Source organism: Canis aureus, chromosome 1, assembly GCF_053574225.1.
Source record: "Canis aureus isolate CA01 chromosome 1, VMU_Caureus_v.1.0, whole genome shotgun sequence".
Taxonomy (NCBI): Eukaryota; Metazoa; Chordata; class Mammalia; order Carnivora; family Canidae; genus Canis; species Canis aureus.
The window spans coordinates 105,297,075-105,315,815 of record NC_135611.1 but is presented as its reverse complement, the minus strand read 5'-3'; the positions used below and the strand labels follow the sequence as shown (position 1 = coordinate 105,315,815).

General features: G+C 41.6%; 1 protein-coding gene across 1 annotated transcript; it reads left to right on the top strand.

Annotated features, from left to right (window-relative positions):
- The first annotated feature begins 593 nt into the window (after positions 1-593).
- LOC144280357 (uncharacterized) lies at positions 594-18,382 on the top strand. The gene is made up of 4 exons (XM_077842339.1): positions 594-841; positions 6,068-6,158; positions 7,510-7,636; positions 11,616-18,382. The coding sequence occupies exons 2-4, from the start codon at positions 6,144-6,146 to the stop codon at positions 13,151-13,153; spliced, it is 1,680 nt and encodes a 559-aa protein (XP_077698465.1). The 5' UTR covers positions 594-841; positions 6,068-6,143; the 3' UTR covers positions 13,154-18,382.
- The last annotated feature ends 359 nt before the right edge of the window (positions 18,383-18,741 follow it).

Below are 18,741 nucleotides of genomic sequence, written 5' to 3'. Positions count from 1 at the left end.
TCTGCATTAGGAAAAAGAGTTTAGGAGGGCTCCTTTTTCTCCACATTCTTGCCAAAAGCTATTTAGTGTTCTCACAAGTTTTAAGGAAAGCCTCTTTCACTCTGGTAACCAGGTTAACTTTCAACAATATATCCCACACAACTCCACCCTTTACCTCAAAGTGTTCAAACATGAACTTAAATAGGCATGAAACAGTCCCCTCCCACTGGAGGCCAAAGAAACAGAAAGGGTTAGAAATTCCAAAAAAAAAAAAGAAATTTCCTGGGGGGTGGGGCCCAGAGGAAGCCAGGCACTGTCCACCCGCTGATTGGTCGTGGACTCCCTCCGGAAATCCTAGCTAAGGCAAACCTTCCTGCGCAACCAGAACCGAAAGTTCTCCACCCCATTTCCGCCTGGCCACGCCCCCCAACACCTCAGCTCCACGGGTCCTTTCAGATTATCTCTCCTTACCGGAAGCGCTGGTGCGTACTTCCGCCCCAACCTGTCCGCGGGTTCAGGCCTGGGAAGCCAGTGCGTCCCTCCTGTTGCCGGAAGCGCTACGCTGAGGCCTCGCCCCAGTCCCGCCCACCCGCTGTGCTCTTCGCGGTCTGGGCGGCGTTCGCACTCCAACCCCCGCTGGAAGCACCACCCACCGGCCTGCGCCTAACCCGCTGTTCCGCCGGCGCGCAGGCGCCGCTCTTCACCGACGCGGAAGCGGCTGACTGGAGCGAACGTCAAATGGGCCTCTGAGGGTTTTTAACTTTCTCGCTTCTACCTGGGCGTCTCAGTCCCCAAACCTGTAACCCTGGGGCCTGGGTTCTCCACGCACGTTAGCGTCCCCTCACCTGCGCCTCCCACCGCGGTAAGTCCCGCGTCGCCGAGAGACACGGATTCCTGCGGGCGGCGCTGCGGCCCCGGAGGTCCGGCTGGTTTTGGTTCAGCTGGTTCAGAGGCCATCCCCGCCTGGGGTCTTCCGAGCCTCGGGCCCACGCAGTCCCCGGCGCCCCTGCCCCTCGCGCCGCGTGAGAACAGGGAGAGGGGCGCGTGCGCCTCGCCCCGCAGCCCGGCCCGGCGGCTGCCCCTGGCCCCGGGATCGCGCAGACCCCCAGCCTCCTGAGGTCTCCGCGGGGCAGCCCCGCCTGTGGAGAGAGGACCGATGCCCGGGAAGGGCCCTCTCTTCGGGGCGGGCTCTCAGGAGGGACTTAGGTCCGGGAGGCGGCGGGGAGTCACGGAGCGGGTCCCCTCCCCCAGGCGAGGATTGGGGGGCCTCGTGGAAGCCGTGGCTGCGGAAGGGAGGCCAGGACAGCGGCCGACGAGGGAGAGGAGGAGCGGGAGAAAGAGAGGGAGAGAGGAGAGCGATCAGAGAGAGGGTCCGTAAAGATACGGCAAGCTGGAGGATGCGGGAGGGACTGGCGACGAGGCCCTAAGGGCGGAAGACAGGAACTCGGGAACGTCGCCGCGAAATGTGGAGGAAAGGGAGGCGCTCCAGAAGTAGGGGACCCCCTAGGAGAGGTCCCTGGTGAACAGAAGGGGGGCAACAAGGGCGAGGAACTTCCCACGCACGGTGGGAAGGAGGAAAAAGCTGTGGGCAGGCGATGCGAGGACAGAAAGCGGCGGCAGTGCGAGAGCTTAGCCAGACGGGGAGCCAGTGAGTCGGAGCTGGAGGGGGGTGTAAGAGGAAAGAGAGGAGGGGACGGGGAGAGCAGAGGGACGCCGGTGGGGTGGGGCGGGGCGGGGGGGGCGGCGAGGCCGAAATATGTAGAGATCCCAACGGTCGGAGCGCTTGGAAGCAACAGTAAGGATTTCCAGAGTTCCCCAGAAAGTGTTGGTGTAGAGAAAGCAAGAGAGGAGACAGGGGAATCACAGAAAAGGAGAACCAGTGGCCAGAATCAGGAGAGAGAGACTCGAACAGATGAATAGAAACCCTTCGGAGAGAGAGAGCAGGGGAACCCAGAACTGTGTGGGTGCTGGTTAATGGGACATGGTGATTAAGTTGTGATACAGGGACTTGTGTCTCCATAATGCATTCAACTTTAAATGTGCTTGGTTGAATTGAACAGACGAGAAAGAAAATTAGAGAACTGCTTGTAAGGCTCGTGTGCTTTATAATTATTAGCGTTATAAGATAGCTTGTATTTGCTACCTTTAATTGGCCAGAGAGAGGAGAGAGACTGTCTTAGTCTTATGGGTCACCCTCCTATCCTGGGATGGCATGGGAAGATGGCCTAGAACTACAAATTACAGAATGATGCTTTTTGAAGCACTATTAAAAGTGTTTCTTTTTCTTTTAAATGGATTTACTTTTTCTTTCTACTTAGTTTACATTTAGTTTTTTAAACCAAATTGACGTGTATTGGACATCTATTCCGTAAAGAATCATTACAAGCTTCTGCAATAAGCTTTGGCGACATCTTAAGCCAGCTCTTGTGAATCTTTTCTAAATATTAGGTGGTTGCATTATGGTGAAAGCTTTGACCCCCATGGGTTGCCTCAGTGGCTGAATCTGTTAAGCATCTGACTCTTGACACCCTTGATACCAGCTCAGATTGTGATCCCAGGGTCGTCAGAGCCCCAGCTAAGACTCTGTGCTGGGGGTGGAGTCGGCTTGGGATACTCTCTCACCTTCTCCCTCTCAAAAAAAAAAAAAAAAAAAAAAATTAAAGCTTTGACCCCAGAAGATTAACTAGATTTTTAAAAAATTCCAACCTGGTTTTTAAAAAATATTTTTTATGTATTTCAAGTGAGAAGCCCTGCGTTCTTTCTACTTGTTACCGTATGTTGGAATATTCCTTTGTGGTTAGTAAATGATTTTGGGTTTTTTTGGTTTTTGTTTTTTAATTTTTTTTTTTTACTTATTTATGATAGTCACACACAGAGAGAGAGAGAGGCAGAGACACAGGCAGAGGGAGGAGCAGGCTCCATGCACCGGGAGCCCAACGTGGGATTCGATCCCGGGTCTCCAGGATCACGCCCTGGGCCAAAGGCAGGCGCCAAACCCCTGTGCCACCCAGGGATCCCTAGTAAATGATTTTGAACTATCACAGTGTGTATCTGGTAAGGGTGTCCATGATCTAAATAATCAGAACCTAGCTTAGTAAGTTAGTGTAATCTTCGACAGCATCTCTCCTTCCTTGATGTGATTGGTCTAATTAGTAAGATGTCAGCTCCAAAATAGATGTTCCCTTGAGGTCCCACAGGTCCGTTGTATGAACATAATGAAGGTGGGCTGGATGGACTATGAACTCTGTTCCAGTAGAACTGATCTATTCATGGTGAAGTAATAGGCTCAGAGTTGGTTTCCGTAGCTGATCCACTTTCACAGTATCCAGTACTCAATCTCTGATTTATCATTTTTTGAATTATCATGTTAAAAATATTTCCCCATTGATTAAGACCATGAAAGAAGTTTCTTTTGCTCAGGCATATTTTAGATGATTCTGGAATTTTTCATTTTTTAATGTTTTTGGTTTTTGGGGGGTTTTGTGTGTGTGTGTGTGTGTGTGTGTGCTGTTTTTTTTTTTTTTTTTAGGGAGTGCACTTTATTTATATTTATTTACCAATTTACTTAAGTGAGCTCCACCCCCAACATGGGGCTTGCTCTCTGGATCCGGAGTTCGAGTCCCATGCTGTACCTACTGAGACAGCCAGGCACATGGACTTTTTGAAAAAGACATGAGATGATAAGGATAAAGGCAAAGTGCCCCATGCCTCATTTAGGCCACCCTTCCAAAATTCAGTTACATGTAGTTCCCACTGAACTCAGGTGTGCTCAAGGTAACTTGTGAAAAGGCTTCCCTCCTAGGGCTCGGTGAACCCAGCTGCAGCATGGAGATGAAGGACAAGAGCAGGAAATCTGAATGACCATGATCCCTAAAGCAACTGAAATTTTGCATGTGTGTCTGTGTGGTATTTTTCTGCAGGATGGTTACAGTTGTGATTAGAAGATTAAGTTGGTCCTAACCCGACAATGAAAAATACTGTGAGGAAAGAGGCAAGGCCTAGGCTCAGAGCCAGAGAATAAATTTACAGAGTAAATCTGAAGCCAGGTCTTGTCAAACCCTGGCATTGAACTCTCCACTGGCTTCCCATCGCCCTCATGTATAAAAATCCAGACTCCTGGATATGACAGCAGAAAGCAAGACAACAAAAGAAAAATAGATTAATGCAAAAAAAAAAAAAAAAGGGTAGGCAAAAGACCACAATAGATATTTCTTCAGATGGATGGCCAGTAAGCTCATGTAGACATGCTCAATGTTCCTAATGATTAGGGGACTGCAACTCAAATCATGCCCCCTTGTGGGGCTATGCTAAAAAAAAAAACTGGGTAGGTTCAAAAGATGATAAGCACTGGAGAAAATGGGATGAAACTGAAAGTATTGTGCACTACTCCCAGGACTATAAATGGTGTGTTCCCTGTTGAAAAAATGTTAGTGATTTCTTTAAAAAATTAAACAGAATTTTCAGATAATCCACCAGATCCACCTGTGGGTACCTACCCAAAGAAATTGTGAACAGGAAACTGATCTGGTGCTTTTACGTTTTCTAAAACTGGCTAACTCACTGTCTTTATCTATCTGATTAGCAACATGTTGAACAGTAATCACTCCTTATTTTAAACATATTTTATCCTGACTTTCAGGACATTCAGTATTGACAGATGTCATCTTTTATTTGTGTGCGTTTTAATTTTCTTCTCTCCACTCTGTTCACTTCTCAGCTGATTCACTTTCTCTGCCGATTTTTCCTCAACTCTCTGTTCTCTGATGGGAAGAGCACCCCATAGGATAGTCATAGACCTCTTCTGTACACCCAGGGACTTTTGATATCCCCTTATCTCCGGACTTTAAAGAGGTCTCCCAGGTTTGCATTCCATTTCAGACCTCTGCCTTGAATGCCAGATTGTGTTGTCCAACTGTGTCTCTGACATTTCTATTGGGAGATCTCCACTTACAGTGTCCAAACATGACCTCCTGTTTCCTAGAGGTTTTCCAGTTGTGTTCCCTTAGTCCTCCACCTCCCAGTTCAGAGTAGTGCCATCTTCCTGGGCTTTGGTGACCATCTTGGCAGGCTTTCAAAATACATAGCACATTACAGGTTTTGTAATACATAGTGAGGGGGAAAAAAAGGCAATATCGGTGAAAGAGTACACGGCTTCCAAGATTCACCTGGGGTGGAGGAGAACAGTGTCAGAAGACCACAGCTGGACATTCCTGATCTTCTGTGACCTGATCCCATGCTGGTCTCCTCCCTACTGGGATTGAGGCCCACAGATATCTTTGCTATTCCTGGGGTCAGGGTCAGGACTCCCTCTTAGGGCTTTCCTAAGGTGGTCCCTCTGCCTAGAATTCTCAAACTCCTCGAATGTACATGGTGAACTTCCTCTCCAGGTCTTTGTTATATCACCTTCTAGTGAGGCCATCTCGCACACTGCCATGTCCCATTCCAGCCTCATCCCCACTCCATGTTCTGGCCTGTAATGCCTGTTCAGCATGAGTCTCTCTGCTCCTTCCTCTTGCACCATCTGGATACAGGGGACAGGGCCCTAGGAGGGAGCAGAGCCACAGGTGGGTGGGGTGGTGGGCTGGTTTCCTTGGAGTGGTGCTCCACCCTGACTTGCCATTGCATTGCTGAGGCATTTTGCATAATCTTCCTATGCCCAGTCCACAGAGATTTCTCTTCTTGTGTTTGGGAGCAACAGAGGCCAGCCTCTGTATCCAGCATCAAGCCCCAGGGCTCTGGCTCCTCCATTAATGAGGACTGAAAGCAGCCCCTGATCTAGAGAGAGGTAGAAAGTGCTGTGTGTCCTCTGTATGGTGGGTTAGCAGGGTGGGTCTGTGACTTTAAAGGGAGGTGCATAGATCCCCAGTGCTGCAGCTCAGGTGTGTGCTTCACCAGGAGGGAAGTGAGTTCTGCAGTGAGAGGCCAGAATGCTCACTTGCTGGTCTCTGTGTAGCAGTTTACTGTCCCTGCATCCCTCCTGTGGCAGTGGGCAGCAGAGGATTGACTACCACGTGGGGAAATCTTCCTGTGTGTGTGGTTGTGGCACAGAAATGTGTATGTTGCTAAACAGTGTATATTTGACACTCAGGATTGTTGTCTCAAGGCCCATCTCGCCTGGAAGAGAAGCCCAGAGGAGGCAGAGGAGGAAAACCTAAGAATCAGGAATGACTCTTTCTCAGGTAAAGTCCTAGCTCAGTTCCTTGTTCTGTCCTCTGCGTCCTCACCTCCACTTGGACTAGCTCTTTTCCCTCTCAAGTGTCTCTCCTGATGTATTTGCTCACATTCACCCCAGAGCCTTCCTTCAGCAGCTCTCTGCATGCGCATTCCAGCTCATACACTTCCGTACCTTTATTTAATGGAGGTAGAAGTGAAATGTTATTCCAAAAAAATTTTTCACAGGGTTATTTGTGTAAGCAGGCTAAATAGAGTAACACTGACAGTGTTCTTTACGTTTAATACAATTTATGCATGTTTGTTGTACCAGAAATACTCAAATGAACTTGGATAAAAAAGGATAACAAAGAGATATTCTAAAAATAGGTGTCATCTAGAGACTACAGCTTTGATCTCAGTTATTTTCAGTGTGTGTTTGTTCCTGTGTACAAAAGTGTGTTTGGGCCAGAGCCTGTAGTATGTAAAAAAGATGTCATCATCTCGTAAATAACCTTTATTTTATCTTGATAGTATGTCTGAGATATTTTTCATGGCTTTAAATATTTTCTATAGCACCACATAAAAAAGTTAATAGCAGTAAAAATAGTGTGTTTATGCATGTGTGTGTGCATGTATGTATATTGACCTTTCATCCAGGTTTGTGTTTCAGCCTTGGACTTGTTTCAGGTTTTCTCCATTAGCAAACCCTCTTTGTCAACAGACTTTTACTGTTGTGTTTCTTACTTCACCGTGTGGTGGTGTGGGTTCCATCCTAAAGCCTGACCCCTTGGTTCAGGTGCAGGGTGTGCAATTATTACCTATTCGACCAGAGGCAAATTCCTTAGAGTGTGTGTGTGCCAGAGTTGGGTCCTGTGTAAGATGGGAACAAATACTCATTTAACTGGATGCTATATCTTATACAAGTTAACATTTGTAAAGTATTAAAGTAATGCTTATTATATGGGGAGTGTCAAAACTTCTGGTCGTTCTGTTATCATCAGCTTCCCATTTTTCCAGTTTTCACCTTTCATTGATGCTACTGTGTACTTGGTCATCCCTGAAGACACTACTCATGCTCTAGCTTATGTAGAAATTAGCTCTCATATGGTATTTACAGGATACTATCTAGAACTTACATATAGTTTACCGTTTGTTGAAGTTTTTCTTTCGTGTATTTTATCTGGCACAATATTATAAAACTAAGTAGTTTAGCTGATGGAAATTTGCTATTGGGAAAGTGTAAGAAACCAACATTGGGAATATATGACTTGTGCAAATGATATTTTATGTATTTATCTGGCTACTCTGTCCTCCTCTCATTTTTGTGAAATAAGTACTCTCCTGATGGCCCCTTGGTGAAATGTGCTTTCATTTCAGGAACTGTTGACATTCAAGGATGTGGTCATAGAATTCTCTCAGGAGGAGTGGGAGTGCCTGGCCTCTGCCCAAAGAGCCCTGTACAGGGATGTGATGTTGGAGAACTACAGGAACCTGGTCTCCTTGGGTGAGATTAGTTTCAAACTTCCCTAGTTTATCTTTGTGTTTCCCTTTAGAGTTTCTTGGGAGCCCCTGCCTTGTTTGACTCAGATTGAAGCCCTGTTGATTCAGAAATGAAAAGCTTCACAATGTGGTTCCTGTATTTTAAACCCAGATAATCACGCAAATTGGTGGTGCTAGAGGTTGAGGAGGAACAAGACCTTATGTCAAAACTTTAAAATACCAGCTTGCCTGGTTTTACTCCTGTAATTTTGATTCAGTAGTTCTGGGAAGAGAGCTAGATGTCTGTGTGCGTCAAACATTTAAGCATCTGGAAGAAGAGTGTCACTGAACAAATTTGTGTAATTCTATTCTATACCATCTGTAATTGAAGTCCTTAGTCTCAGCTGACAAAGGGCTGGGAAAACCCCAGGACATCATCTACTAGTTTCCATGTCAGCAGGAATCTTTTTCTGAGCTGAATATGAACTTGATTGTGGAGCAGGGGAGAGCTCTGGTACCTCAAGAGTGGGGAGAAACTAGCAACCAGGGGCACCTGGGTGGCTCTGTGGTTGAGCAATGGCCTTTGGCTCCAGCCATGATCCCAGGATCCTGGGATAGAGTTCATCGAGCTCCCCACAGGGACCCTGCTTCTCCCTCTGCCTATGTCTCTGCCTCTCTTTGTGTCTCTCATGAATAAGTAAGTAAAATCTTAAAAAACAAACAAACAATAAACTAGCAACAAAACCCAGATGGGTGGGAAGGTGTCAAAGATGTAACAGAAGTAAGGGTCAGACTGCAGAGAGGAAGGGTCTTCCTGAATTGTCATTTGGGATATTCTCCCCAGATAAGAGCAATGGTTAGGAGAGTTGATTTTTCATGGACTCTCAAAGTAACTTGTTCTCCCCTTCCTTCACTCTCTTCTATGTATATGATAGTGGGTTGGGGAAAACCTTTGATTCCCAGTCTTTCGTGGGGACTGTACCTCAAGCTTCAGGCCATCTGTCTGAACTCTGTAGTCAGACCCGAGATCCTCTTTGAACATTCCACGAAAATCAGACCCCCTTACTTTACTTTCGTTTTTGTCTTCCTCTTGCAGCTCCTTTTTAGTCTGTGAATATGGGAAAAACCTTGGTTTTTTCCTGATTTGTCTCCTATAAGTTTAGATGGTTTTGCCTCTGAAGTTTTCTTGGTTCTGAACCACAGTTCCTCAGTGTCTGAAATTTTATCCTCGTATTTTCTGCTATGATAATCCAGCTTTTCAGTGCTAGACAGGTTGTGGCGAAGTCTCCCATGAGGAGTTTTACTGGATCAAAGAACATTCTGGATGGAGAAAACTTACATTTAGGTGTCACAGCATCATCCTGTTAAGTAGAGACGTGGGCTCTGAAGCACCTGAGTAGAGAATATTCCAGATGCTGAAATTGAGTGCAGCCTGAGAGTCTAGCTTATGGCTCCAGTTGTCCTTCTGGCTTTTGGTGCGTCATGGAAGTGTGTCTCAATGGCATTGTGGCAATGTTGATGGAGTACAATAAGGATCTTCCCCCTTGATTTGGTGTGAACAAGTACAGGAATTTATTCTAGGGAGAAAATTGTCAGCCTTCATAACCCCATCTAAAAGACTCCTGACCAAACTATTGTTTATGCAACAGTGTTCATTCTGTATGTATGCTGATGTTCTTTCTTCAACAAATAAGATGTTGATTTACTGTGTTGAGGGAATTTGAGTTCACATTGCTTACCTTATTGAACTCTAACCCATTTCTGTAGTTCATACAGCAAATGCTGTTACTTTGATCCGCAGATTTCCATGTATTACAAATGAAGTTATTTATGTATTTAATCATTTACTATGTACTTTTGATGATATTCACCAGCGTTCTTTCTTTGATACTTGTAATTTATGGGGCTGTTTGGTTAGAGAATGAATGTTTCATATATTTTACAAGATTTCCTTCCTGAGTGCTAAGGGGTATCAAGGAGCAGGCTTTATCCAAAAATCTATATAACCTCTGGAATTTGGTGAAAATATAATCATAGTTATCCTTCCTACAATTTGTTTTGTTTGAGTTAATACCTGCTTATTGACAAATACATTTCTCATTTGAATGAATTTGGATTTATAAAATTGAGCATATTGGCTATCTTGAGACTGTGCTTTTGTTATGAAGTGACTGTGGTCACCTCAGAAATACAAGGAAACTTACGCATAATTTTTTTTTTTTTTTTTTAAGATTTTATTTGGACACCTGCATGGCTCCGTGGTTGAGCATCTGCCTTGGCTCAGGTCATGATCCCAGGGTCTCAGGATTTATCCCTACATTGGGCTTCCTGCTCAGCAGGGAGACTGCTTCCCCCTGCCCCTGCCCTGCTCATGCTCTCTCTCAAATAAATAAATAAAATCTCTAAAAAAGAAAAGAGTGTGCCATATTGCTGGAATCCTGTAATTAATTTCCAGAATTCTTATAGAGTTGATTCTGAAATATTTTGGTAGTTCACTTCTGCCTTTTTAGAGGAGGTACATTTGGAGTTCCCTTCTTTGCCATTTCCATGTCACAGAGCCCCATTGTTTTTTTTTTTTTTTTTTAAAGTCCGAGTTGGAATTAGTAAATTTAGTTAATGGTATTAATTAATTTTTTTAAATTTTTATTTATTTATTTATTTATTTATTTATTTATTTATTTATTTATTTATGATAGTCACAGAGAGAGAGAGAGAGAGAGAGAGAGAGAGAGAGGCAGAGACACAGGCAGAGGGAGAAGCAGGCTCCATGCACCGGGAGCCTGATGTGGGATTCGATCCCGGGTCTCCAGGATCACGCCCTGGGCCAAAGGCAGGCGCCAAACCGCTGCGCCACCCAGGGATCCCCGAGAGCCCCATTGTTAATCTTTGTAATATTACATATTTATCAGAACTTCTATTTCAAAATGGGTGATTTCAGCATATTTTCCAGTTATGATATTGTATGTGTCTTCTGAAATACAACCTTTCTTTTTTTATTATGGGCTAATTTTTAAAATTCTAACATTTATATATATTTCTTACAAATATACACATTCCTTAATAATTGCTATATTTGTCTAGGATTACTAAAATGTTTATTTTTTCATGATTAATAGATAATTATAGCATATATTATGGAATATAAGCACATGACTCTGAATATTAACATTGCAGTATGCCTATTCTGCATGGATGTAGTTTTATAGCAAGTATCAGAAGAATATTTTGTTATTCTTTTTTTTTTTTGTTTTTTAATGATAGTCACAGAGAGAGAGAGAGAGGCAGAGACACAGGCAGAGGGAGAAGCAGGCTCCATGCACCGGGAGCCCGATGTGGGATTCAATCCTGGGTCTCCAGGATCACACCCTGGGCCAAAGGCAGGCGCTAAACCGCTGCGCCACCCAGGGATCCCCTATTTTGTTATTCTTAAAGCTTTGTTTTACTGTTATGTATAGTAAGTATTCGATAATTAGTTAGATATATATGTTTCTTTTAAATATGAGCTGCCTTGGGACACCTGGGTGGCTCAGCAGTTAAGCATCTGTCTTTGGCTTGAGGTGTGATCCTGGAGACCTAGGATCGAGTCCTGTGTCCGGCTCCCTGCATGGAGCCTGCTTCTCCTCCCTCTATGTCTCTGCCTCTCTTGTGAATAAATAAAATCTTTTAAAAAAATAAATATGAGCCAGCTTTATGCCTCCTGTAGGGTTGCTATGGTCTTTGAGATACCTGTATAAAATTCCTAAGTGTTCAGGGCTGTCATAACTTTTGATCACAGAGCATTTATAAATAGGCTTCCTTGAAAATAATATGAACTACCTGTAATCAGCCTTTCTTTACTGAGAAATCTTACATCCTTTGCATTTTGATCATTTGCATATACCATGGTTGACAAATGTAATAACTCTGTAATTATGAGTTTTATTTTTGGTGTAATACTTTTTATTATAAAATGTCCATTTTCAAACTTTGATTAATAGGAATTTACGATTTTTTATATCTTACAGATATCCCTACTATATGTGTGAGAAAAGAATTACCACCAAAAGATGACCTAAATAATGGAGAATTACTCCAAACTTTAATTTTGGAAAGACACTTAAGTCATCAGTTTGATGATTTTGACTTGAGAAAAGTCCAAGATGTGAACAAATTTGGGACTCAGTGGTTATCTGAAGAAAAAAAATATGAAGAAGACACTGCAACCCATTACAAAAATCTCATCTATAGAGAACATCAAGAACATCATAAATTCTATAATGATTTTCCTGTAAAGCACAATGTTTCCATAGGAAGAAGTACGTCTCAATGTTACAAACATTGTATGGGGAGTACGGCACTAAAAAACAAGCTGTGCTATTCAGGAAGCAAGTACAGAAACCCTTTGGACAATAGGCTTGGATTAAGCTCTCATTCACATATGGCTCAACTGCAGAGATTTCAAACCCATGAGGAAGTTTATGAAAATAATCAAGTTGAGAAGTCTACCAAAATGTCCTCAGTTTCACCACTTCAAAGAATTCCTTCTAGTGTCAAAACCAACATTTTAAATAAATATGAGAAGGTTCTTATGCATCCTTCATTACAGACACAACAACAGAAAACACCCAAAAGAGAAAAACCTTATAAATGCAGTGAGTGTGGGGAGACTTTTAGCCATTGCTCAACCTTAGCTAATCATCAAAGAATTCATTCTGAGCCAAAACCTTATAAAGGTAATGAGTGTGGCAAAGCCTTTAAGAGGTTCTCAAATCTCATGAGAATCCATACTGGAGAGAAACCATATAAATGTAATGTATGTGGTAAGGATTTCACCACACAGTCACATCTCTGGGGTCATGAGCGAATTCATACTGGAGAGAAGCCTTACAAATGCAATGAGTGTGGCAAAGCCTTTTCTGATGGTTCATATCTTGCTCAACATAAGAACTTCCATTCTGGACAAAAACCTTACAAATGCATTCAGTGTGGTAAGGATTTTGCCACACGTTCACACCTTTGTATTCATAAGAGAATTCATACTGGAGAGAAACCATATAAATGTAATGTATGTGGTAAGAATTTTATGATACCTTCACAGCTTTGGGGTCATGAGCGAATTCATACAGGAGAGAAGCCTTACAAATGTAGTGAGTGTGGCAAAGCCTTTTCTAGCGGTTCAAATCTTGCTCAACATAAGAGAATCCATTCCGGAGAGAAACCGTACAAGTGTAATCACTGTGGTAAGGATTTTACCACACGGTCATACCTTTGGAGTCATGAGAGAATTCATACTGGAGAGAAACCTTACAAATGTAATGTGTGTGGCAAGGCCTTTATCAGGAGTTCCAATCTTACTCAACATAAGAGAGTTCATGATGGAGAGAAACCCTATAAATGTAATATCTGTGAAAAGGCCTTTAGTCAGAATGCAAGTCTTACTGTTCACCAAAGAATTCATACTGGGGAGAAACCTTATAAATGTCAAGAATGTGGTAAAGCCTTTAAACACTACTCAAGCATCAACAAACACCATAATACACATAGAGTAAAAATACAAGTATAAAGTGTGTGGTAATACTTTTATTAAATGTTTACACCTTGGGAATCAGAGAATTCATACCAGAGAGAAAACTTTTAAATGTCGTGAATGTTGCAAATCCTTTAAGCACTGTTCAAGCCTGAGCAGATACCAGAATATACATACATATAGTGAAGACATAGATGTAATGTGTGTAGTAAGGCTTTTACTAAATAGTCTCACCTTTGGAGTCATAAGGGAAGTCATACTGAAAAGAAACCTCACCAAAGAATGTAGCACAGCTTTCATGCCATGGCCTAGCCTCAATATTCACCAAAGATTTCATGTTAGAGAAAACCTTACAAATAAAATGCTGGGTATCTTGCTTAAGCAGGTTTCACAATGTACTATGCATCAGAGAATTCTAGCAGTATGAACTAAGTTTACTTGAAGATTAATCAAATCAAATGTTACACTCTACAGGAAAATTAAAAGTCAAAATGTTTTAAAGTGATGGGTGTCAAAGGAGCAGCAATATCTGTGGAATGACCCACTAATCTTCAGTTTATATGATCTTTTTATTAATCTTTTATATTCTTTTTATTTTTTAGTCTTTTACATATCTTTTTTAAGATTTTATTTATTGAGACAGAGGCAGAGACATAGGCAGAGGGAGAAGCAGGCTCCACGCAGGGAGCCTGATGGGGGACTTGATCCCGGCACTCCAGGATCATGCCCTGAGCCAAAGGCAGATGCTCAATTGCTGAGCCACCCAGGCGTCCCAGTCTTTCAGATTTCTTGATGAGATTACTTTATTATGGACTTTGGCCTTGAAAATCTGTTGTTGATGTTATGTCTTCATGAGTGTCTGTGCTTGTACCTTTTGTTTTGGTCCTAATGTAAATGGTACTTTATTTTTAATTATCAATTCACTTAAACATTAAGTACCTTGGTATCTAGGAAGGCAGTTAATTTTTGATCCTTAACCTTGTATCCTGCTGCCTTGCTACAGTTTCATATTGTGTCTTATCTACCATACATCAGGGCATCATAAAATAATATTTCAATGCTGTGGTGACAGGTGCCACTCTGTTTTGTTTCTGGAATAAAAAGAATGCACTCTCCATTACTGTACTAATATCAAGCAGATCTTATAGTTATTAAGTCCAGCTTGGTCATGAGGACATGATACTATTGTACTATGTGGCAATCAGAGTTTCTGCAGTTTATTAAGATCTCAGAAGCTGGGGCACCTGGGTGAGGCAGTCACTTAAATGTCCAACTCTTGCTTTTAGCTCAAGTTATAATCTCAGGGTTGTGAGATTAAGCCCTGCATCTGGCTCTACACTCAGTGTGGGGTCTACTTAAGGCTGTTTCACCCTATCCCACTGCCCCTCCCTTCTTAAGTCTCTTTCACCCTCTAAATAAATAAATCCTTAAAAAAGAAAAAACTCAGAAGCTTTATGCATAACTGGTATTGCCATATAGAATAAATCTCTACATATAAATGGACTTGGACACAAACAAAATTATAAATAGCATACCCGAATCTAAACAAGGACAGCTGGACAGCCCAGGTGGCTCAGTGGTTTAGTGCCGCCTTCAGCCCAGGGCCTGATCCTGGAGACCCAGGATCAAGTCCCGCGTCGGGCTCCCTGCATGGAGCCTGCTTCTCCCTCTGCCTGTGTCTCTGCCTCTCTTTCTCTGTGTGTCTCTCATGAATAAATAAATAAAATCTTTAAAAAAAAAAAAAAAAACAAGGACAGCCTATGAAAACTCCTAAATGTAGATCTAGATTATAGGAAGAACACCATCAACCACCTTTATCCATATATTGTGTTAAAAACATGGTATGATTTGTTCCTACCTCCAGTAGGTTTAAGTTCCCAGTCTGCTACTAAACAGGATGTGAAGTTACTCAAATCAATACTGTACCTTAGTCCACTTTAGAATGGAAGTAGTAGTTTACACCCTCAAATTTGTGAGGAATAAAGACATTAACTCCTTGTAGCACAGATTATTATGTTGTGTTAATTGTCCTTTCCTTAAGGGTTTGCCTGAGGGGGGAGAAAGGTAACATGGTAGCTGCTATTTCTTAGTTAAACCTGATTAATTTTTCTTTTATCCCTTTTCCACACATGGCTGATGCAGCTCCATGACTGTACTACAGCCTGGAGTTGTCATGGGAGACAGAATCCATAGGGAATGTAACATGATGGAAAGCTTTACAATGCAGGATAAAATAAATTTTACAAACAGGAAAATTCCCCATAAACAAAATGGACCATGACTTTCAAGTATAATTGCCTTCTCCCCAACTGTTGAGAGTTTGATGAAAATTCCACAAGTTACTTATTTGCTTGTGATCATGGGAGTCCATGCTGTGAAACTTCTTTCATACCAATATAGCTGGTAGGCAGTATTATGTAATACAGCATAATCTGTATAATTACCCTCTAAAGGTCCTCAAATCTATCCACAGCACTGTATCTTTTTTTAATGTACAGGAAACAGATGCATGAAATGATTTGGTTTATAGGAGGAGATTCTCTTCCAGTTATATCTAGGTTATTCACAGACATTTAAAACAGGATACACATTGTAAATGTAATCAAGGAAAGAAATCTATCAAAATGGTTTCTTAGTGTCACAACCTGAAAGAATGCTTCCTAGTGTCAAAGCCAACATTTGCATAAAGGTGGAAAAGTTTTGATCCCTTTGTTGATAACTACAGTTCTACATATTACAAAGAAACCCTAAAAGTAATTAACTTGGAAAGTCTTTAGACAGGATGATTCTTCACTAATCAGAAATTCATCCTGAGGAAATCTTAAAATTATACACAGTGGGGCACTGTATTTAACCTAGTCAAACATTAGACATTAATAAATACCTCAGCAAAATCTTAGAATGTGATATATGTGGCAAAGTTTTCATCCAAAATTCAATCCTTGTGAGATCACCACAGTATTAATTTTCAAATGAAAACTTAAGAATTTTCTAAGTAATGATACTCAAAATTTAGTGTATATTAATTCAAATATGATGAACATCAGAGGCTAACACTTATGAAACACATAATGTACACAGAAGTGAAACCTTACATATTTACATATTAAAAGTCTTTATCCAAAATGCCTTTATCATCAATTCTTACTGTAGAATTCATCTTTAACGCATGGGTTTTAGAGAAACATGTAGATATTAACTCATGGATATTGCCTTAAAGATTATTGAAGGTATAAATCAGATTTGGAAAACTGATATTCAAGCTTCACTTTCCTTAGTGTTCATATAAAGAAAACTCACATGCCTATTAATGGCCCTAAAATATTGCAAATTTTAAATGACAAATTCAAGTCTTCTAAAGAATATATACTTGAGCAGGACTGTAATGCACACCTGACATAACATTTACAATTAGAGAAACAAAAGTGCCAAAATATAATCTTTTATGAAAATATATTACTTTGGATAAAAGTAAATTTAATAGGTCATGTACCAAAAGGTCAATTATGAAATGCCCAGAATTTGTCAATTAAAACAATGTATTATCTGGGTTCTGCTATGGCCCAAACAGTATTAACTTTTTCTATTATGTATTTTCATTTTTCCCTCAGAAATGGGGTTTAATTTTACATACCCAAGTCTTAACTTTCTCAATACAGATAAAAAATCGCCAAAAAAAAAAAAAACCTAAAGGGAATTTGCAATTATATTTAGAAATTACTGAGAAATGAATTATGTCACAAAGGTTTACTTCAAGTTATCAGACACCTCAGGTGTGGAATAAACTGATAAAGAATAACTCGTTAGATATATATATATTTTTTAATTTTTTTTTATTTATTTATGATAGTCACAGAGAGAGAGAGAGAGAGGCAGAGACACAGGCAGAGGGAGAAGCAGGCTCCAAGCAGGGAGCCCGACATGGAACTCGATCCAAGGTCGCTAGGATCACGCCCTGGACCGAAGGTGGCGCTAAACCGCTGAGCCACCCGGGTTGCCCCTATTTAAAATAAATAAATAAAAAAAAAAAAATTAAGGGACGCTTGGGTGGCTCAGCGGTTGAAAGCCTGCCTTCGGCCCAGGGCGTGATCCTGGAGTTCCGGGATCAAGTCCTGCGTCGGGCTTCCTGCATGAAGCCTGCTTCTCCCTCTGCCTGTGTCTCTACGCCTCTCTGTGTCTCTCCCTCTCATATGAATAAAGTAAAATTTAAAAATAATAAATTTTTTAAAGCAGCAATTGGTGACCTAAATATCAAATCTAAACCCCCATCTGCCACACCCTAATCTTGTGCCTAAAATCGGCTCTAGAAACGAACACAGGATTGAGCACATGGTGAATAGGGATAGAAATGAAAATGATATTCTGAAAAATGTTGGTCAATAATGGCATATTTCACATTAGTAGAGTATTGCATTTCACATTTCAGTTTTCATTCCCTTGCAAAGACAGGTTCGCTCCTTTCTTAAATTGTTCACATTTTAATTCTGAAGACATTCCTGGATCCAGGCATGGACCCACATCACTCCCCACAGAGGACCTTGTCCCAGATCATGAAGTACTTTTCGCCTATTGAGGATGCACATGTCTATCAATTAATGAAGTTTATTTGCATTAAGTGTTTTTATTTTTTATTTATTTGAGATAGAGTGTGTGCGCACTTGAGTGGGGGAGGGATGGCAGAGGGAGAAGGAAACTCCCCACTAAGCAGGGAGCCTGACATGGAGCTCAATCCCAGGACTCCAGGATCACACAACCTGAGCTACACTTAATCGAGCCACCGTGGCACCCCTAGTTTTTTTATTTTAATACTAACATAGTTAACATTCAATGTGATACCACTTCAGGTATACTTATAATGATTCAATTGTGTACATAACTCAGTGGTCATCATGACAGCTCTTGATCTCCATCATCTATTTCTCCCATCACCACCAACGACCTCCTCTCTGTCATCCCTTAGTGTGTACCTTGTAGTTCAAATAATTTTTTTTATCTCTATTTTTCCTTTCTTCATTTATTTTGTTGGTTGAATCGTACGGTATTTATCTTTCTCTGATGTATTTTGTTCCGCATGATATCCCGTAGCACCATCATTGTTGATAGACATGGCAAGGTTTCACTCTATTTTATGGCCGAGTAATACTTCATTGTGTGTGTATATATACCACATCTTATCCATTCCTCTATTAATTGACACTTCTCCATAATTTGGCTGTATAAATAATGCTACAATAAACACAGGAGTGCATATATCCTTTTAAATTAGCATTTTTGCATTCTTTGGGAAAATACCGCGTAGCTCCCCCACTGGTAGGAAGGTAATTCTTTTATTTGAGAAACCTCCATACCCTCTTCCACAGAGCCTGTACCAATGTAAATTCCCACAGTGCAGGAGGGTTCTTTTTTTTCCACATCCAAAACTTTTGTCAAAACAGTTGACAGAGGCCACGTTCACCTTGATACAACGTAACCACCTCAGCTTTCACAAGAGGCTTACACAACGCCAACCTTTACCTCAAACCGTTGAAGACATCAACTTAAAAGGGCAGGCAGCAGTCCCCTCACACTAGACCTGAGAGAAACTGGAAGGGACAGAAATTCCAAAGACATGTACTTGGGGGCGA